This window comes from Rhipicephalus microplus, chromosome X (genome assembly GCF_043290135.1).
Source record: "Rhipicephalus microplus isolate Deutch F79 chromosome X, USDA_Rmic, whole genome shotgun sequence".
In the NCBI taxonomy this organism is placed as follows: Eukaryota; Metazoa; Arthropoda; class Arachnida; order Ixodida; family Ixodidae; genus Rhipicephalus; species Rhipicephalus microplus.
In genome coordinates, this window is record NC_134710.1 from 167,591,247 (window position 1) to 167,613,876 (window position 22,630).

Sequence of the window (22,630 nt, forward strand, 5' to 3'; positions counted from 1 at the left end):
TCTTGGCAAAGGGCTGGAAACGCCTTCTTGTGCATAGCTATGCATTGTCAGCGCAGCGTGATAAACACTATGGTCCTTAGAATTACTTATGTATGGCTTCTTTACTATAAAGACACATACAGAATATTGATGTGTTATGGTGCCTCAGATATGTGCAATAATTGCTTTTTAATTGACAATTGCACACGTATGAACGCTGAAATTTGAGCAATATTGGTGGGTGCTGCGGATGGGGTTGGCCGTTTTGGGTAACGTTTAGAGCCGTTTGGGGTATCCTCATGACTGACAAGTGTACAGAGAGACAGACAGACGAAAATTTTTGCTTCGAAGTACACCAAGAAAGACTATCATCTTTAAAAAAAAAGGCCAGGCCTGCGTGGAATGCGCAGCACAGTCACAGTGACAGCTGGAAGAGTGGCCTTTCATAGCCTTTTTTGAACACTCTTTGGGTAACTGCTGCCACTTGCTGGATACCCACTACGCCATAAATGTACATAATTTTTCTGTGATAGGCAAGAATTCACTATGCTTTCCTTCGTCATTCTTCGAAGGAGCGTGGTATCCGCTACATACTTGCTAGGAACTTTGTGCAATTTTTTTATGCAGTGGCTGACGACGATGAAGAATTATGCCTGAAGTGCATATGCGCCACAGTTAATAGGTGATTAAGAACAAGTTTTTATTGGGTTCGAGCATTGGACAACCCATTCGTTATGCAATTTGCATTGTGTAATGCCTGATTGTTGTTTCTTTAATGTTCCAACACGCTTTATTATTTGTATTAACACGATTCCTTTTCCAACATCAAGCCTGCCTAAGGCTAGTTTAGAAACGAGTTCCAAGCACCGGTGTGGCTCAGAGGTTGAATATGAATACTTGGCTGAAACGCAGCGGACCCGGGTTCGAATCCCAATATGTCCTTGGTGTTTTTTATTTACTGAGTTTTTTTTATTTCTTCCAATACTAGTTACGAACAATGGAGGCAGACAAATACGGCGATGCATGTGATCCGTGTTCTGATCTTATAACAGCTTTTGCTGTGAAAAAAAAGAAAAAAAGGACTAAATCTTACTAACAGTGTCAGTCTCTTCCCCCCCTCCCCCTTTTTTTTAAGGAGTGGCACAGGCCAGGCCTATGGGTGACTGAGAGGGTGCTGAGCAGGTCAAGTGGACAAGTTTTAGAGAACAAGAGAGTGATCTTAATGCCTCCCCTAGCTAGATGCCAGGCGGATGACTTGCTCTTCCATTGTCGTTCCGGTATGCAGTGGTGAACTTTATGCATGTAGTGGTGCCAAGACACTGTCTCACTCAGTGCTTTGAAAGTTTGGGACACGCTGCGCTACAGAGAAGGACACAATGGAGACTTTTTGTTTAGCATTCTATGCATTCAGGTGAGGCGAATAATACTTCTCCTAACAAGAAACCGAGGAGCCTAGTGGTTGCATCATCATCTCTGGACCCTGGTCAAAGGCACCATGAGAAGATGGTAGCTGGTTGGACAAGGAGGAGGAGGAGGAAAGAACTTTATTCAGAGTCCTGCGAGTAGATGGGGTGGGCGATTGGCCCCGCCTAGGTTACGGCCAGGAGTCCTTGAATCCTGGCGGCTTCCTCGGCCCGCTGGACAGCCCACATTTGGTCTTCGAGGACAGAGCTGAGCATTGCGGCTTCCCAGCGCGTGCGAACGCTGTCAGCAGAGGCCGCATACTTGTTATGAGTACTAATCCCTCTACATTCCCATAACATATGCTCCAGAGTGGCTCTGGAGTCGCAACGCTTGCACCTGTCCGTTTTGTATATATCAGGATATATAATGTGCGATAGTGCAGGATTCGGATATGTCCTAGTTTGTAACTGCCGCCATTCGACAGACTGTCTTTTTGTTAATTTTGGGTGAGGGAGCGGGAATATGCCCCTCTGTAATCTATAATGTTTTGTAATTTCATTGTATCTGGTCATTCTGTCTTCCCACTCCCACTCGTCTGCCACGCCGTAATCACCGGAGGACGCTGGGGCGGCACTTGAGAGGGCAGCTCGGTCGGTGAGCCCTCGAGCTGCGTCATGTACAGCCCCGTTGTTGCTGTCCCCCGCGATGGCATGAGCATGTGTCCATATAATATATGTGTTTCTGGGACTTGTTCGACACCCTCCTTTGAGAATACGTAGTGCCTCCGGGGAGATGCGGCCATTGGCAAAGTTTCTCACTGCCGTTTGAGAGTCACTGACTATCACGGTTGCGTTTGTCTGAGCTACAGCGAGCGCTATGGCTACCTCTTTCGCTGTCTCGGTACTTGTGGTGCGTATCGTTGCGCATGTCGTACAGCGTTTGTTGCTATCGATTACGGCTGCGGTAAACCCCCGTTTGCGCTTGTATCGAGCAGCGTCTACGAAAACTGCGTCCTTGTCATTACTGAACTTTTTTTGTATTTGTTTTGCTCTTGTCTCTCGTCTGGCCTTATTGTGTTCGGGGTGCATGTTTTTTTGGCAAGGGTGGTATCATCATTGTTTCCCTGGTCTCTTTTGGGATGTCCACCTTAACGCCGTGTTGCGTGTGATACGTTATGCCTAGTCGCTCTAGAATATGTCTTCCTGCTCGTGTCTTAGAGAGACGTTCATATTGCGCCGTACGCTGCGCCTCAATAAGCTCATCTATTGTATTGTGCAGGCCTAGCTGTAACAGTTTGTCAGTGCTTGTGCTAATCGATAGCCCTATAGCTAGTTTGAATATTTTTTTCTAATGAGGCAGTCTAGCTTGATCTTTTCCGCGACTTGCCATTTTAAGTATGGTGCTACCTATACTATTCTGCTTATCACGAATGCCTGTATCAACCTTATCGTGTTTTCCTCCCTCATGCCACTGTGCTTAGTTGCTATCCTTTTTATGAGTCTCATTATTTGGGCTACAGTTGCATCCAGTCGCCTGAGGATTTCTCCATTGTTGCCCTTGGCTTCGATGAGCAGACCCAGTACCCTGATCCTGTCGACTATGGGTATGGTTTTTCCATCGGCTGTTCTTAACTGTATTTCTTCTCTATGAGCGAGATCTTGCAGGCACTTGCCTGGTTTGCGACCTCTACGAGTAGGTCTGTACAGCAACAGCTCTGATTTTTCCGCAGAGCAGGCTAGCCCAGTACCTTTCAGATACCGCTCGACCGTTTAGACTGCTGTTTGAAGCATTTCCTCTATTTCACCATCACTACCACTTCTCACCCATAGGGTGATGTCGTCTGCATATATAGTATGATTCAGTCCATCGATTGCCTGGAGTTTGGTTGGCAGTCCAATTAGAGCCAGATTGAATAACATAGGTGATAATACCGAGCCTTGCGGCGTACCTGCCCTGCCCATCTCAATTTCCTCCAAAACTAATCCCCTATCATGATCTTTGCCTTCCTTCCCGTCAGGAAATTACGCACGTAATTGTACGTCCGTTGTCCCAGATCTAGATCGTTTACCCTTTTTAGGCACCGTTGCAGGGGTTACATTATCAAAGGCATTCTTGAGGTCTAACCCTAGAATGGCCTTTGTCGCTGTTCCCGGATTATCTATAATCTGATGTTTTAACTGTAGCATTGCGTCTTGCGTTGAGAGGTTCCTCCTGAACCCTATCATTCTGGGTGGAAGCGCATCCCGGTCCTCGAGATAGGTAGTTATCCTCTCCAGAATCACTTGCTCCATGAGTTTCCCCTCGCAAGATGTGAGAGATATGGGTCTCAAGTCCGCAATCTGCAGTCGCTTGCCTGGCTTGGGTATTGACACGATTTTTGCCGTCTTCCATTATTGCAGAATCTGTCCTGCCTTCCATGATTTGTTAATGAATTCAGTTAACTTAGTTATGGACTCGTCATCCAAATTGCGTAGCGTTTTGTTATGTCATCTGGTCCATGTGCTGATCTAGTATTGAGTTTTTGCAAGACGGCCCTCACTTCTGCCTCCCCGATCTCGTCTAAATCATCATTTGCCAGCCCTGTGTAATCAGGGTGTGTAACGGGAAGCGCTTGAGAGATGTATGTTTTCTTGATTTCATTCAGGAAATCCTGCTCTGTACCTTGATATCTTTGTATTAACCGATTGATATTGTGCCTTTCTGCCAACTTGTTTCCGTCCGGGTTTAACAAATGTCTAAGGATGGTCCACGTTTTCGCCATTCCTATCTGGTTGTCCATGTCATTGCACTTTTCCTCCACTGTTGTCTGCACAGCTGCTTGGCATATTGCTCTATATCCCTGTTCAATTTAGCTATCCTTCTACGAAGTGTCCGGTTGTGCCTTTGGTTTCTCCACCTCCGTTGTAAACCTTCCTTAGCTTCCCACATGTGGAGAAGCTTATTGTCTACATACTCTAGCTGCGCCTCTGGTGGCACCATTTGCGTAGCGGCCTCCACGTCTCGTTTTAACTTTTCGGTTCATTCCTCAATACTCAGTATCATTTCGTCGGGCTCCTTTCTGATGTTCCGGAACTTGTCCCAATCGACTAGTTTAAGTTGTCTGCCTTTTGCCTTCCGCGGCCCTGCCCTCACCGTTATTTCAAGTATAAAATTATCGCTTCCCAAGTCCTGTTGCGTATTGGTCCATTGCGTGTCCAGTATGTTTTAGGGGCGAAGCTCCTTAGGGCGTGGGCTGTGCGTCCCCTGTAGCCTGTATGTAGCCACCTCTAGTTTAGTTCTTGCAGTGTTCACTAGATGGCGGTACCGTCCCCTGTATGTAGCCACCTCTAGTTTAGTTCTTGCAGTGTTCACTAGATGGCGGTACCGTCTCCTGTATGTAGCCACCTCTCGTTTAGTTCTTGTAGTGTTTACTAGATGGTGGTACTTGTAGCTGATGATGAAAAGATGCAAGATGTTATAAACTAGAAAGCGGTACTTGTAGTTGATGAAAGACGCGAGATCTTATAAAATAGGAATGATGTCACATATGGCGCGTGTCATTGGTTGAAGGCAATCGTTCGATTTAGTGCGGCGACGTACGCTAGGGGGAGCGATGTAATAAAATCGAGTGGGCAAAATGTACAGAGGATTCATGGTTTACCAGGTTTACCTCCGGAGCTTCGCCCACTCATCATCATTCACTTCGTGGATATGGCGGAATTTTTTTTTGGTGAACGTCAAATCTGGCGTGGTATCCGCGCAAACGCTAGTACCTGTTCTTGTAGGAATGGATGGATCGGTCACGAGGGTCAGGCCCTCCTCCTGTGCGTCCAACCACAAGTTCCTGCCTTTCTGGGTTTCGATCCTATATCCCCATGCACCGTGTGGGGCGTTGAAATCTCCTCCAATCACTAGCGCCTGGTTGCCCGTTATAGCGAGGGTTTTTCGAAACAGCGTGCGGAATTTGTGCTTTCTGCATTTAGGACTGCTGTAAATTTTCAACACAAAAAGACTGTCCTCTGTTTTCCGCGTGGGTATGAGTTCGAGGAGAATGTGATTTATTGCCTTGATTTCCGTGTCATGTTGCACGCGTGATTTCGCTTAACCAACATTGCTAATACCTTTGTCTCCCCATCAGCACTGCCGAATGACTTATATCCCGACAATTTGGCCAGCCCGTGCGTTTCTTGCACCATTATAACATCCGGGGTGCTGGTGTCTTTAAGATGTTGTTGCAAAATGTATCGTTTTCGATTATATCCTCGACAATTCCATTGCCAAATCGTGTAGCTATTTTTTCTGTCCATGGCGGCGTTACAGGCTCTCTAATCCCTCGGTGGGCACCGAGGTCCTAGCGTACGGTTTGAAAGACGTCTTAACCAGGCCCCCACCACTTGACTGCGATCCCCATATTGCTAGCTTGGCGTCGAAATCAGCCACCATTCGCTGCACTTTCTACAATATCGTCTTGCCTAGCTCCTCGATTTTGGCCTCTATGTTTTTCCTCAAATCTAACTTCTTGTTGTTCGAGCTTAGTTTGCAATTTTCTTTCAATTTGTTCCATTTTGGCTTCCATGGTGTTTGCGAATTCCTCCTGTCTTTCTTGTGGCGTCGCCACTGCTTTTGGTTTCTTTACCACGCTTTTAATCGGAGCGTTCTCTGGTTTACGTTTAACGGGGGTGAGGGCTGCTACCTCTTCGTTCATTGCTGCGCCTTTTTCCTCCATTATAACTTGTGAGGTTTCCTCGTTGCGTGCAACCCCTCCGTTTTTCATAAAATCATTTTTTTCCCCAAGTTTTCTAATCTCATTCATAAATGCAACATTGTTCTGCCTGATCTGCGCCAATTCGTTCTCTAGCGCCTTAATCCTGCATTGAAGATCAGCCTCTGCCTCCGCGCGCGCCCCGGAAGCTACATCAGCCCAGCTCACCTGGAAGGGTCCCGCGGTGCCACGGAGGCCGCTCGGTCCTTTTGGGCTTTGGGATCCTCCTCTCTCCTGTGATCGGGGAGACCCGGTATTGCCGCTCTTGGGTGTAGACCTCGATCTGGACCTCGATCTAGACTGGTTGGACAAGCAAGATTTTTTTTGTATGTTTGTTATAAAGAGGCCTTCTTCGTGCAAACAAAACAAGTACAATTTGTGCTTGGATGCCATAGACGCTGCATCAGCCTTGCCATTAAATACTCCACAATTCCTTCTGGTTCGTGGTCCATCCACTGCTGCTGTGCAAAGATATCTGCGCGTGCAGTTTCCTATGGGTGGCTTCCTCTTGGTCAGCTTGCGTCAACTGGTCAGTCGGGAGGCAGGAAAAGTGATCGGCATCAAAATGTTTCTGTCCGGACTTTTACACCACTGTGAAGTTGTATTTCTGGAGGCTGAGACTCGATCCCACTTTGTGAGGTGTGCTGGTGTTTTTTACCACTTTGAAAGGTCTGCTGTATAGGTAAAGGTGAAACTGATTTTACGCGAATAATGGCCGGGCATTCTATTTCCATCGAGTAGTAGTTGGCTTCAGCTTCGTGTAGCAGCTGGCTAGCTTAAGCAATCATTCTTTCAAGTCCCTCTAGTACAAACATAGTGCCAAGTCACTCTCTGCTTGCATCAGTGTGACTTTTGGTTTTAGCTTTGTCAAAATGCAATGGAATGAGCAAAGACTGCGACAACGCTGATCCAACCCGCGTCACAGGTTGCCAAGTCGATGTCCTGCCCCACCCGCAGCAATGCCAGCGCATTGTTGCTCGCGTCCCGATCATGGCTCAGGTCGCGCGCCTCGTGTTTCACAATGGCTGGTGCTTGCGCTCGTGCCATTTTGAACGTTGTCCGGACCTCTTCGTCTTCTTTTCATTCTTATGCAGGGCTCTTACTCATGACATCATGCAACACTTATTCAGAATGGTAAAAAATGCTGCTGATCTGTAGCCGAAGCTCTTGAGAATATGCAAGCCAAACAATATAGCGCGGCACGTGGCCTGGAATTTACAATTAATGCTTAAAGTCGGCTGAAAATCACTCTCTCTTCACAAATGATGCCATATACCCAAATCACTGCACCATATACAAAAGTTCACGGCCATTGGCCGATTTCAGCATTGTGTCCTCCTTGGTTGCCGTGGCCACCACAAGATGCCACCACATGCCTGCGCATGCACTTGTGGCCACACTGAAAGCTGTGCATTAAAAAAAAAAAATGAACATAAAGTGGTCAAGGTCATGGTGCATGTTCACAAAGAGACCCGTCTGTTTGCCTCCCTGTCATCCTCCTATGCGTAGCTTTCAGTGCACTCTCTGGTAGGAAAGAAGAGAGGATGCATTTGAAGCATGTGGCACGCCCCAGTAACACCGCTTGTACCTGACTGATTTTTAAAATTTTTGTGGCAGTCCATTTATGAGACAAGCTTTTTTATTGAAGCCATTCGATGATTATTTGAAAAAGTGTTGCAGGGCCCCTTTAAGAGTATGCCGACACATTTTATTATGTGGCTTAATGCATGTTGCTTGTTACGGCATGTAGTAGGTCACACTATTTTTCATGTCCTACTTAATTGGTTATTGAGGCAGGATTAATTAATTAACTTCTAAAGCAATGAAGCTGGGCAAACATTTCAGTTAAAAATTTGCAAATCGATTAGCAAAGTGCCCAATCAAACACTTTCAAACCTTGTATCAATTATGTATTCACGTTTTCTTGCTTACTGCAAATGCTCGCGATGGATGGATGGATGAAAAACTTCTTGGGGTCCTGAAGGATTCCACCCCCGTTTTATAGAGGTAGGATCGCAGGCCGCTTTTACGTAGGGATGGGGAGGCCCACTTTCACCACTGCATTGTGGGCCATCTGGACAGCCTTGAGTTGTTGCATGAGAACCGAACTTGTGAGCATTAAATGAAAGGAGTTTTCGGAAAATTCTTCACTTTTTCTTTGTAAAAAGGGGCACCTATGGAGCATGTGGTTAAAATCACTACGATTGTGGCAGTCTGGACAAAGTTCTGAAATATCGGAGTAATGGCTATAGGTTACGAGGCTAGGGTATGTTACCGTCTGAAGCATGCGAAGAGAGATTGCCTGTGGCCTTTACAACTTTTTGTGTGGCAATGGAAAGGACCTACGGCCTAATTGATAGTGCTTTGTGGTCTCATTGAAGGTAGTCAAAATGTCCCTAAAATGAAGGTTGGGGCTGATTCCTCTGAGAAGCGCAAGTCTCGGCGCGGTAAGTGAAGCCTCGCGCCTTGAAATGTGCTAGCTTGTTGACATTGGGAATGCCCCCCGACCTTCAAGCCAAGGTGAGCAGGGATCCAAATAATAGTGTGGGTGAGTTCCTTGTGAGCGAGAGTTCTAAAAACTTCCTTGCACACGGAACCTGAAGCGAAGGCCCTAGCAGCGGACTTAGAGTCCATATAAATATCAGTCCTTTGTGGATGAAGGAGAGCTAGAGCAATGGCCATCTGTTCTGCTTTGTAAGAAGTGGTTCGAACCGGCGCTGAGGATAAGATCTGACCCTTAGTATCTACGGATACTACTGCTAAGTGAGTGGAAACGCTGTACTGGGCGGCATTAACAAAGCATGAAACAGACGAGTGGGTGTGAGCTTGAGCTAAAAGAGAAAAGGCTCGAGCGACACGCCTGCCCACGTTGTACTGTAGATGCTTATTTTGTGGAAGGGGACACACTTTGATGCGAGAGTGTATATAATCATCAAGTGGCATATTTTGCACTTCGAACGTCAGGGGTTGACTTCAGTGTCAACCAGAATCTTTCTTACCGCTGGTGTGATCAAAAGCCTGGCAACCTGTGCCGTTTGTTGAGCCTCGAATACTTCAAGTGCTTGTGCGCATAGGAATGCCAAGAACTTTCTTGATGGTTTTCCTTATGAGGATGTTCAATTTATTTCTCTCATGGAGTTGTCACCTGTGCATAGATGCGACATAGCTTATGTGGCTCATCAAGAATCCATGGAACAGTCCGAGGAGGTTGTCCTCTCGAAGACCACCCCACCTGTTGGAAATGCGTGAGATTAGTGTGATGACCCCTTCCGCCTTGCAAGTCGGACGGTCGATCGTGCGACCGTTCTGTCCATTAGCCTCGATAATCATGCCCAGAACGCGTATGAAGCCCATCCTTGGAATACACTGCCCCGATGCCGTGTGTAGCCTAATGTCGATGTCGGCCAGTGGTTGCCAGTTTTTGGGTTTGGGTCCCCGTCTCGTGGGTCGATATAAAAGTTCGGACATTGCTGGCTAGAGCGTGAGGCTCATTTTCTTTATGTAGACTTCAACCCAGTTGACAGCCTTCTGAAGAGAGCTCTCCACAGAGCCCTCCGAGCCACCGACTCTCCATATGGTGATGTCGTTCGCGTAGATGGCGAACTTGATGCCTTCTTGGTTTGAGAGCTTGCCAGCAAGGCCGCACATTGCAATGTTAAACAGAAGTGGTGAGACGACCGAGCCCTGCGGGGTGCCGTAGGATCTGAGATCGTAGGGTTAGACTTGAGATCCTTTAGCTGTATGGTGGCTTTTCTATTCCTTAGGAACGAGCTGGTGAACTTGGGAAAGTTGGCTCCTAAGCTGAGGGAAGAGATGGTGCCAAGTATGTGGGAGTGCGAGACATTGTCAAAGGCCTTTTCAAGATCGAGTCCGAGAATGGCTCTAACGTCTTTCGTCTCCTGATCTATGATGTGATGCTTCAGCATTTTCATAATGTCCTGAGTAGATAGGTGTGGTCTAAAACCTATCATGTTGTACGGGAAAAGGTTAGTCTTCACTATGTGCTTTGATATCCGATCGTTGATGACATGCTCGGCGACCTTGCCTATACAAGATGTCAGTGAAATGGGTCGTAAGTTGCTAAGACTGGGACTCCGGCTAGGTTTAGGAATGAGAATAACTGACGTCATTTTCCAATGCTCAGGGAAAGTCCCCGTCTACCAAATACGATTTTATTGACCGGAAGATCAGTCTTTTATCGTTTTGGTGGCCGACTTGACGTCTTCGACCAGCTGAGACAGCCACTTGTCGAAATTCGGTGGGTCATTAATCTCCTCAGCGCTCTCCGCTCTGATCTTACAGAAGAGGTCCCAATAAGTGAATTTGAAAGCTTTAGGGGGCTGTTTGTGCACCATATTGCAGTACTCCCTTATGTTTCATGTACAAACAACTACTTCCCCTAATACGGTGCATGACAGTGATAAGCAAATGCAGCGGTTATCGTGTGTGCTGTTACAAGAAACAGACACATTATCTCATATACGCCACCATTTTCCTTTGTATCACTTTTTAAGCTGCGGCACACAATTCCAAATGCTGTCGTCGTTTGTAAACTTACGTAGGGAGCACTGCAATACGGCACACTAGTGGGAATGTCATGTTTTATTTTGTGGGGATCTGCAGAAAGCTGAAAAGCACTAATGGCGGGGGCTTCGAATTTGTGGCTTGCGAGTTGTTTCAAACGTTTCTTGTCTCCAGGAAGCATGATACCTGCTACAAGAGTATTCATTCATTCTTACTAATTAATGCAACATTGCCTTATTTGTGTGAATGACTTTTGGTTTTGGTTTCTGGTGGCCAAGTTGGCTAGTGACATCACAGTGTAGGAAGCTTGTACACGTGGGCCCACAAAGCTGTGACGCATGCAGTACTGCGTTGTCTGCTCGCACACATTCACGAGCGACCATCTGGATGCCTGCAACACTTGCTCTAATAGAGAATACAGTAGATCCCCATTAAACAAAACTCTCTTCAACTAAATTGCTGTTTAAGTGGAACAACTGTCTCTGATATGATTGGTTTTGTACTTGAATTCCACATCCCTTTAGATCTCTCGGTGAACAAAACTCCTGTTAAACGAAACACTTTTTCCTGGTCCCTTCAGGTTTTGTTTAACATGAGTGTACTGTATTGACGTGTACTGTAATCCAGTGTACGCAGAGGTCTTTGTGACATATTGGTTTATTGGGCGATTTATCAACATCTTGTGACGTTTCGTGGAACTACCATTAAAGTTGCATTTATTTGTTTTCACTGGGTGAACGTGGCAAAAAAAAAAATGTTTTAAAGAATGCAGTGCATTAAGAGCTACACTACTGCTTAGAATTCACACCAGCAGAGAAGTAGAATACCATAGATTTCTGCTACAGCAATTCAGTGCTTACCTGGTTCATAGTCATTCCATTAGGTGGACCCACTTAACTGGCCTCTCAGTTTACAGCTGCGCTAACGCAATGCAGTGTGGAAACAAACAAGTTCGCTTGACAATGGGAAGCATTTTTCAAACTACCAGCAAGCTTGGCTGGTTCGGCAACACACTGAGAAAAGCAAGAGGGTGTAGGTGTGCAGACGATGCTCTCTCGGCTTGCCCGGTGCAGTGATGCTGTGGGTTGGTGCTCATCGCACATCACTCTAATGTAGTATGATGTCACAAAAACTTCTGTTGCACTTACATCACATTATCTATATTATCTATGCAGGCGTTATGTGAAAACTTGGAAGAGCAAGTGTACCGACTGAACCAGCAGTTGCGTGAGCGTGATGCAGAGATAGAAGTGCTTCGTTCTGAGTTGGACTCTTTGCGGCTTCAACATGGTGTCCTTGTCAAGGCACTCAAGTAAGCGCAGGTGCCCCTTGGGCTTGGCTGTCTCTGCTTTATATTGATGAAGTTCAGTTTGACTTGCCATCGTGCTTAGACATGATGCCACCCTGCGCTTCATTGGTATGAAGCAAAATTGCTGCCATTGGTAGTACTTTGGTAACGCTGCTGTTTCACTATCAGAAATGTAAAAGCAAGATAACATTGCTTTTAAAGCTGGTGCACACCGGCAACTAGCAGCGGTCGCGCGACCATTTGCGACTGGTCGCAATGCGAACGGTCGCAATGCGAACGGTCGCAAAGCGACGACTTTGGCTAGTCGCTTCCTGACGGATTTTTCAGTCACACGACTGCAGTCGCAAAGCTGCTGGAACCAATTAGCGATGCTCAATTTTTGTTTTGTTTTTTTATTGCATGGGCCTCCTGCTGCCACATACAAACGAGTGCGTTCCTCTGGGTCTGTGGCACCATGGCCACCACGGAACAGAATACTTGGCTTGGAGATGGCGGGGCGCAACAGCTCGAGCAAAGTCGAATTTACGTGGTGGCATTCGCATGAAGCTAAACACTGTCAAAGTAAAAAGAAAATAAATTGTGCACTATCTTTCCCCCGTATTCATAATCGTTTTTTGTCTTGAACTTGACTTGTCACTGCCTTGACTTGTCACTGCCTTCAGTGTAGTGGGCTTGGAACGCGTTTGTGCTTGATGCCTTGCCTTGACAACGATTTGAGACCCCGCGGTTGAGATGCGTTCATGCTGCATTGGAGGCTGTGGCAAGTCAAGTTAAATTCAAGGAGCGTTTCTCAATATGTACGACTCTCGGAAATACTCCTCGTCGCCTCAGCGCAGCTCGGGAGGTAGGCGGCTTGCATGGCTGGCCAACTCTTGCGATCGAAGGGACGGTCACACCCACCACCGACTTTTTTTTCTTTGGAGGCATCTGTGCTGTCAGTGCTAACACCATGGCACAGCGCACCAGCGCCGTGACAATGTCTTGTTTTTAGCTTGAATTGAACTCCTTGACGCTGCTGGGAATGCTGTGCGAGAACGGACGAAAACAATAAATGTGGCGCGCTCGGTTTGCTCCGCTCACTCAGCTGGCGGCGATCAGCTGATTGGCGCCGGTCTCCAGAGTTCTCGCTGATAACTAGATCCGGACGTAACTCTCCAGTTTTGTGACTTCCGGTCGCTCGCATGCAGCCTCTGCTTGTGTGACCATAATTCGCTTTTTGGTCGCCAGTAGCAAATGGTTGCGCGACCGCTGCTAGTCGCCGGTGTGCACCAGCCTTTAGGGTGATGGATGTTTCCCGCATGGGAAACATCTATATGAAAGTAGTCAGTCTTTTTCCACCTACCTATGACTCATTGAGTTGGAACGTTTTGTAGCTCATCATATGCGTATTTATATTCATTGATTTGTAGCCTAATTTCTTGCAGCTGTGTTTGTTAAATTTTTGTTGAATCTTATGTCTATCTTGGACTGACATGGATTATGTTGGCTCTTGCCTCGTGTACATTGCCTGGAAAGACAAGTGAGCAGTATCGCTTTTGTCCGTTGTGGCTTTGCTTTGTTGAAAGGATTGTTATGGCAGCAGTGCTTTTGAACCAGTTCTTGCTCTCTTGTGCCTCTGTCGTGTGTGACCATGTGCTTGCCTTGTTCATTTGCATCCTTCTCTTTTCTTCTTTGGGCTTCTGTGGATGTTGTTCCCTGGTGGTGCAGGCTGGAGTGTTCTCTGGCGAGCTGGGCCAGCGCACAGCTCTCGAGACACCGGCCACAGCTGCCATCATCGCATGCCTTTGGTCTGCACGCTCTCAACCTCACCCTGTCCTCCATGTAAGATAATCTGCAGCCCAGTACTGCGTAGTCAAAGTTCAGAATCCTCGAAAAATGAGCTGGAACCAGCTGGCTGTTGTCTCTAACTGCACAACTATAGCATATAGTTAATATTCGAAAAGCTGCTACAGTCGAATCTCATTATTTCGAACACACTTAATTCGAACTTCCGGTTAATTTGAACTCCCGATGAGGTCCCGTCAAAGCTATGTGTATTCAAATGGGCGAAAATGCCTGGTAATTCGAACGCCCAAGCACTTCCGACGGTTAATTCGAACATACCGCACTCCGAAAATGCTCTCAGCACCCCGCCCAATCCCGCGGCGGCACCTGCGACACCTCAACGCTGCCCGTGAAGGAAATGAAAAGGAAAGACTCTCTTGCTGGATTCCGTGCCGACCAGTTGTGCCCACGTGATCTCTGACGACAGTGCAGCTCTGGCCGACTGGGCTGGTCCTACGCCACCTCCTGACGCCGGTCCCCGACCACTACGACAGCGTAGCTCTGGCCGACTGGATTAGCCCTACGCCATCTCCTTCGCCGACAAGAGCTCTCATCAAGTAGTACCCCGTCCTCGGACTCCTGCGACCGTGTTCATCTTTCCTATCTTCTCTTTACTTCTGTCGCTCGCTGTCCCTGTGCCTCTCTCTCTATATATATACTTTTTAATCCTATCCTTTTAATCTCTCCTTACCTCCATTCCTTGTGAGCTACTGTTGAAGTGTCGCACCAGATGCAGGCAGTTACGGGGCTCACTTTTCTATTCTTTTCGATTTTATAACCACATAAGAAAGAAAAGGCTGCAGTGGAATGTTTGCTCTCTCTCAAATGCCGATACGCGACGCGTTTGTGTCACGCTTCTCCCTTTTTCGTCCCTGCCACGTAAAGACCCTCCTCCTTCCAACGCCGCGTGTGAAGAGAGAGAGGAAAAAAAAAAGGAAGCCGTCGCTGGGTTGAATGAATGTGGGGTTGAAAGAAAGGAAAAAGACACTATCTTCTGCAGCCCTTGCGCCTTGCGGGAGCACGGCTCTGCTCCTTGAGGGGGGGGGGGGTCTCACGCACCCGTGCCACGTGCCACGCTTCCCCTTTTTCCTTGCCTGCACGTAACCCTTCTCCATAGAGTTTCATACAAAAATTGTATGAAACTCTATGCCCTTCTTCTTTCAACAACGCGGGCGAAGAGAGCAAAAAACAAAAAAACAAAAGCTGCCGTGGAGTGTTGGTTTTCTCTCAAATACCGATCTGCTTCTCTCCGTGTAGAGACGCTCCTCCTTTCTCGTCACGTGCTGGCCATGCTGCGGCTGCGTAGTGGAGAGTGGGAGGCTCCGTTACGCAGCAGTCGTCATCGTCTTTAGAAAGTGTCAGCGCTGGGCATTTCCGTGCGCAACTTCTCCTGCCGAGAGAATGCTGAAGCCAAAGTAGAAATGCTTTGCAAGCTGCGTGCGAAATTGATTGACTCGCTGCAAGGCAAACGTGTGCAGACGCGCGTCACCGATTACTTCAATTAATAACAGGTGTCCTGGGATTTGTGAATAAATGTAAGTTTTCCTAAACTTCCTCCTTGTGTGTTAGCTCAATGCACCTGCGCCACTGCATGGACAGCCCTCTGTTTATTTAGCTTTCATTAATCCGAACTTCCTTTAATTCGAACATATTTTTGGGCCCCTTCGAGTTCGAATTATCGAGATTCGACTGTATTTGAAAAATGAACAGATGATGCTTTTATGTATCTCCTATCTACTCTGTCAAATGTGCATTTGAATTTTTTTTATCACTTGTTTCCACTAGGATCGTTATTGGAAGTGCTCTTTGTCATAAATTAGCAGCACATTTCACTTTTCTAACTTCAGGTCACTTCGTAGATGTTTTTTAAATTGGCATTGGTAATGAGCAGTAAGAGGCATATTCTTTGAAACAATTAATGCACTCAAACTAAATACTGTATTATCAAACTGCTTGTTTCACTTGCAAATTTTGTATTAAAGTGGTGGTTCCACTCCAGCCGCAACCACTCCGCCTTTTATACATTGTTTGCAGATGCACTGGGCCCGCCGCACTTCACAAAGAAAACTGGATTGGGCTACCTCAGAAAGCTTATTATCCTCTCTTTTCAATAACATCTGATTTTAATGCGTGCTTGGAAGCACTACCTAGTTAGAAATAAAAATAGTGTGAGCAACAAAAGCATTTTCATTGTACAAGCTTCCGTTGTACTGTGAGTACGGCACAACTATTCAACGTAACAAAGCGGAATTTACTGTGCCTTTAAATGAAGTGCCATTGAAGGTTTTTATGAAGAGATATTGGACATAAACTAATCAGTAATTTATTTACGTTCCAATGAAAATGGACAAAATAATGAAGGTTTTTGTAGGAACATCTTTCTTTCTTCCCATAGCTGAACCGTAATATTCAGTGGCTATGTAGACTACACTAGACTTATTTTCCATGCGAAGTCGCTTTGTACTCTGACGAAAACTTGATGAACTATTGTTGTGTCAATGGGGCAGTTTATGGGTGTACTTCGTCATGCACTACCAATGAAAGGACAAAACTGTACAATCTGATGCTCTGAACTTCTATATTAATGAAGGAACAGGCCCCTTTCTGTGTTTCTACGAAAAGAAAATTCTTTTATCTTTATTAGGGAATCTACAAAACATAATTGAATATAGCTAATTTTTCTGCTGGCCAGTTCCATAGAAACTTGCTTTCTCTTTCTTTCATACGCTAACTACCAACGAGAATTGCACATTAGTAGATGCATATTGTGTCTTCTATCTATTTGTGCTCACTAACTTGACCTCTCAGTGCTTCTAACTAAATATTTTCAGTGAATCGTGAATCTCGCATGCACTTTTTGGTGGTAGCTCCATCTATTAAATGAAAAATCAAGTTGTTTTATGTGAGTTCAAACGTTCTCCGAATGTGGCACAATTAAACATAATGAAACGGGTAGAACAGGTATGGATTATATCTCCAGGCTTCATAGTTTGTCTCACAAGGTAAGTCTAGTCGCCGCGCATAACAAACACTAACCGTAAAAGGAGGTGAGCTGAGTAATGAATTTTTTCTCTTGCACTACGTCATCAGGTGGGGCGGTGTCAAGTGGCAAATGGTTTTGGTACGCTGGAAAATTGTGCGTTCGTCACGCATTTGCAGAACCAGCGTTCCTCGCCGCGTCTTTAGTAATGTGCATCTCTTCGTGGTTCAGCTGCTCATGTTTTGCGCGTTCCTTTGAGTTTTTTCATGCCTGTGAGGCTCGAAATTGTGAAAGTAAGGACGCTTACATGCCGTGCGAATGATATGTATGTAGTGCCGCTTCATAGGGGACACGATGTGTTTTTTTTTTTTCTTTTTTGCCTTGCATATGCAGACTGTTCAGATTTCACATGCTCGACAAAATACAAAAGTACCACAAAATACAATGAGGAACCATCAGCTCTGAGCTGACTATTGGTCAACACTTTGGCATTCATACCAATGTTTCAATGCTCACAGTCCACTCTGCTACATCCTCTTGTCCCTTCACCACTTCAGGAAACTGGCACGCTGATTCGCAGAAATAATGTAACACAGATCGCACTTCTACATCTGCATTTTCGGTGGATGTTCTCAAATCTTGTAATTGCCGAAAATTTCTGAGTAAGCCTGTATGGTCAACGAAGAATAACCTGACTTCGAAGCCCACGGGAATGGCCACATGAAAAAAAGAAGTGCTGATACATATACTGTAAGACTGATGGACATTTTCGATGCGAAGCATTTCTTTGCGTACTGCTAGCACTTTTGGCATCTATCAGCGTATCTATCTATCTATCTATCTATATAAGATAAGATGTCTGTCTCTGTCTGTCTGTCTGTCTGTCTTTCGTACAGACAGACACAGACAGACTCCTACGAATCTGTCTGTCTGTCTAGTTTTAGTATGTACTCCTACGACACAGTTGTGATGACGGGTTAACTTCAATTGTAGTTAGGTACCATGCGCTGAACTTGATTTATGTAAGAGCTTTCAGGAGTACCATCCTCGCGAGCGCCAGTGCTTCATATCAGCATATCGCTTCTGGTGTTACTAATGCTCATTTTCCCCAATGATATCATTGCGCAAGTGCAAAAAACTGATTATACAAACATCTGCAACGTGTGCCTGTGCGGGCAAGACTTGTACATATATTTAGCATCATTTCATGATGTGTCGCGATATAAAAATTGCAACATGGTCACCTTCCCTACGCATCCTTCGCATAACGTCGATTATTATGGTACGTAGGATATGCTGATTTATTTTCTGAAAAACTGTTGCAGCAACCTAAATGGCAAACTTGTGGACGGTGCCTGTAAGTCAATATAAATAAAACCCACAGCTTTCCACAACAAATAGGTGTATTCCTGCTCATATAGCAGAAGCATAAAACAAAGCTGGATTCTGTAACTGTTTCGCTCCCAGAAAATGTATGCGTTCTTATTTCTTTAAAAATGCTGGCATGCTCATACTTGCTAGAAAAAAAATATATGAAAAATAAAACAACCATTTCGTGTGGAACCTCTTCTCAAAAGGGCTCCGTATATTTACCGATCGGGCCCCATCCTGAGACGTCACGCCATTTTCGCAGGTACACTACTCTGCAACGACTCTTTTACAATAAAACCATATTGCACTGAAGGAAGAAGAAAGAGAAATACTGCAACGTGTGATCTTTAGTACACCGTTTTTCGTTGACACATGTATCTATGCGCCTAATAATTACACTTATATAATTGTAATACATCAGTTTTTTTTTTTTTTCGAGTGTTCATCGTTTGTTCGAAAATCACCGATTGAAGTGTATTTTGCTTTTTCTAGTGAATGGCAACTGATCTAGCAGAAAAGAAATAAATCTTGGATAGCATGTAAAAATTAAATACATTCACAATTTACACTACACGAACATGATAATCAATACAATGAGGAAAATTAGCAAATAACTATATCTTATGCAGCCACCGCATGTTTAGACCATATATCTTATTTTATAAGCACCCTTAAGTGAGCAGAGGGTGCTAACCCTCATTGACCATCTTAGCATCGCTGGCGTCGTCTGGCGGACATACACATGCGGAGGGTTCCCCTTCGAAGGGGAGTCAATGGTTAACAGCAGTGCCCCCCTCTCCATCAATGCATTGTATTGGGTGCACATTCTAGGCACTATAGTACGGGACAGACTTCGCGCACAGACTATTTGGGGACAAGGGGGGGTGCACCCCCCCTTGTCCCCCTCGTGTGAACGCCTATGCTGACAGATGTACCTATACTCCATTTCATACATCATGTGCAACTCTGTGAAAGCTATGCAAAAAGTTCGGCCAGAAACATGTGTGACTTCGCGCGTCTCGCGCTTAGCGTTTTATTGTTTTAAACGCTCGTGCGAGATGAGCGCAAACGCGCCTGCAGAGCGTCGTGAAAGGCTACAAGTAAAACATCAAGAAATAGAAATCAAGACAAGTCGTATAACGGGGCGTTTTTATCTCTGACGCACAATGCAGAAAGAAAAAAATAAATCATGTCTCAGATGCAAAAATAATCGTACTATTTCTTAGTGCGAATGCATTCATTGCAAAGATTCTCGCTAGCCTTCACAGCGTTGCTTTTGATGTAGAAAACGTAGCATAGGAAAAGACATTCGTAGAACACATGAACGTGGGCTCAGAGGTGTGGCTCTTATGTGGGTGCCGTCATAATCCCTTATGATTTTCAAATATACGTAACCCCATTCTCCCGCCCTCCCACTAAGTGTGACGCTGAGCTTGATTGTGCTGCTACTCGATAATCTGTGTGTTCGTGTGATTACGTCGTATTTGGAAATCTGCTCTTGGCGAAAATGAAGAATTTCCTAAAGCAAACACTTCGTGGGAGCTTAGTTTACCATGATTTAGGCAGTAGAACAAAGATGGTGAAAGCAAGACGGGAAACAGCATGAACCAACTTATGGAATATCCCACGTCATCTCATACTAGGTGGTCCACGTAATTCTCATAAAAAAGTTGAAAAAAAAACCATGGGCTCTAGGAGCTTCTAACTTCTCTATATTGGTGTAAATCATCTGTTCTACTAATCATCAACAACAGGCACTTTATTTAGGTGACCCTTTTATTGTAGTTGGAGAGGGTAAAATTTAACAAATAACCTCAGGATCCTCACGTTATTTTGTGCTGAAATGTTTCTGTCTGTTTTTGTACCGTAAGCTACATTGCCTAAGGTTGAGCAGTTTCGCGTGGCAAGAAAAAAAAAAAAAAGATGCGCTCGTGCGACGCTACATCAAGCCTGTGCCAAGGTCGCTACATCAAAAAGAAGGTTAACGGCAATGCCAGTGCACTCAAATGCTTCAAAGCGTTTGGTTGATGTCATGTTCAATCGTTATTCCATGAAAGTGAGTGAGTCAGAGAGACAGAGAAAGAGTGTGTTTGTGTATGTGCGTGCATACGTGCGTGTGTTTTCACTTTAGTGAAGCGACGCTGATTTTAGTCTGCCAGCGGTCACTGGGGCACCTTTGATTGTGTCGTTGAAACGATGGCCACAGTTGGCGGATTGTAGGTGAAAGATGCCGTCTGCGTTTGTGCTCCTTGGTTTTCATCAGCCTATTTCCGCTGCCTTGCACGACATACAAGACACGCGCGAGGCGACGCTGACCGTACTTGTGCGAGCAATTTTCTCTCTTTTTGCTAGTGTGGATGAGTGGCGTCGTCGGGTGTCTTCTTTCGAACTATTGTGAGAAGGAGGGAGTGGAACTGCCACCTTAAATGTATTCAGCTTTTGCATGCCCATATATTGGGCTGCATCTGTCTGGCATGTGGGACTGCCACCCCCACTACAGCTTTGGGATGTTTACACCATAATATATAATGGAAATGAAAATAATCAATCAAGGAGGATCTTTTTTTTTTCTTTTTTTAGAATTAACTGTATTTGAAGCCTAACAGAAGAACTTATTAGGCTGTATGTTTTTATGTAAGATATTCATAGTTTTGTGGCTTCGGCCTGAACTGGATCACTCAAGTTTGGCAATAAGTGGTTACTTGCATGTTCAGGTGTGAGTGTGTGTGCGAACGTGTGAGAAAAAGAGAGATGCATGCACACCTGATGCATCCTCCTACAAAAAGGGGTTGCATGAATTTATTCATGAGTGGCTGGTACACTCCTTTTTCTGTTTCCTTCTTTCTCCTCTTGCTTTCTTCTCAGCTACCTACTTGCGCATTTATTGCTACCTCTTTGTGCAAGTTTCATGCTTCATGTGAAGGGCATAGTTTGCTTAGTTTCAGTGGCAATAAATAATGGTGTTTTCTGTTCCATTTCAACTGCAAGTTTTCCTGGTCTTGTATTCAATAGTGATGTCACTTCATAATTATTTATATAGAGAGAGAAAAGGAATGATAATGAGGTCAATAAAGTGCAAGACTGTACTAGTTGCTGCTTGGATAGCATGGTCTTGGGTATTGGCTTTCTTTGGCAAATTTTTACTTGTAATAGAACCTGTTTGAGCTCAGAGTGCCAGCTTCAGTGCCATGTATGCAGGGACTGCCTCTATCCCTAAAGATGTGGATATCTGAATTCATGTTGTAAGGCTCAAAAGCAGTGTCAAGCTTCACATAGCAATGTGTAAGCTATTGTAATGAATTCCAGTGGCATATTTAGAGCTCAGCGGAAGGTGCAGGCTTGGAATGATGAAAAATCATTAAACTGACAATAACACTGGAGTCAACCTTTTGACAACAGGACTTGTTTTCGTCTAGTCCTCTTAGCAAAACATTGGCTCCAGTAACATTCCCTGTTTGATTCCTCATGTGTTCTCATGTAACATATGTATAAGTAGTATCATTTCTGTCTTGGTCCACAAGCATCCTTATCTTAATTGAAAGGATAAGCTGTCTCTGTCATTCATGCAGAAACTGCATAATGGTTCCTGTATCAGTGAAAATTTATACTGATAAAATAAATTCTCGCCAGTGTGGATCAAAGGGTGTTTCCAAATGTTTAATGGTACATTACCAGTTTGGTTGCCTGATCCTCAACTAGAATTTTTCTCCTTATTTTAAACCATTTTCGCCGTGTCTCTCTTAAAGGCCAACTCTGGTGATTTTTTTACCATGTCAAGGTAATGGTGTTCTGGTCTGGTGTTCCCTATTGCTGAAATTCTCAGCAAATTTGAAAATATTTTTCAATAAGAAAGAAAGGCATTATACCGAAACCCAACCAAGCGCACTGTCTACGTACGACGAACTGTTTGGTAAGAACCGGAAGTTATACAAGGCATACTGTTCTTGCCGGCGCAAAGTATGAAGAATTATGAAAGCTGCGACAAGCAGGTACTCAGAGCAGAAGTAAACGCGCTGAGCATCAGCTGATATGTCTGAAACGAACGGTGTCTGGGAGCTATCAGACAGCAGTGACTCAGTGATGAGTAAAGGAGAGGCATGAGGCGCGTGCCAAATGGGGAAGCACGGCAACGGTGCACGAGGGAATGTGCACCAGCCACTTATATGCAGTAGATCGGCTAGAGAAAGGTTCGTGGCACGCGACCCGAGAAGAAAAGTTCTGCTGTGTATTGGGGCTCCAAGCTGTGAAGACGTGGGAAACCAGCGTCGCTACGGCGATGGGAGCAGCATAACCGCCTGGTTCTGAAGGATGTTGGCGTGAAGTGGCCCAGGATGTCTCCATCGATCTCTGAGATAGTCCCGAGTGAGGCTGTCCAAACTTGTCACACCCTGCCCAGCAACTCCTGGTGGTCTTGCGGCTTCCACACACCAGTCATCGGAGTGCATCATTAATGAGGCCATGGACGAGACGGGTTCGACCAAGTGGGCCGAAGATGACA

At 45.3% G+C, this 22,630-nt stretch overlaps 1 protein-coding gene across 5 annotated transcripts in view; it reads left to right on the top strand.

The window, feature by feature from the left end:
- Snx16 (sorting nexin 16) overlaps nucleotides 1-22,630 on the top strand; it is a 68,534-nt gene that overhangs the window by 37,761 nt on the left and 8,143 nt on the right. For 2 of the 5 annotated variants that reach the window (XM_075878159.1, XM_075878158.1), the window contains exons 6-8: nucleotides 11,824-11,960; nucleotides 13,665-13,778; nucleotides 15,816-15,963. In XM_075878159.1, the coding sequence (XP_075734274.1) occupies nucleotides 11,824-11,960; nucleotides 13,665-13,778; nucleotides 15,816-15,936 (372 nt within the window). In that variant the 3' untranslated portion in view covers nucleotides 15,937-15,963. Of the gene's footprint in view, nucleotides 1-11,823; nucleotides 11,961-13,664; nucleotides 13,779-15,815; nucleotides 15,964-22,630 lie in introns of those variants that run through there. The other 3 variants (XM_037428546.2, XM_075878160.1, XM_037428547.2) reach the window with 3 other exon arrangements.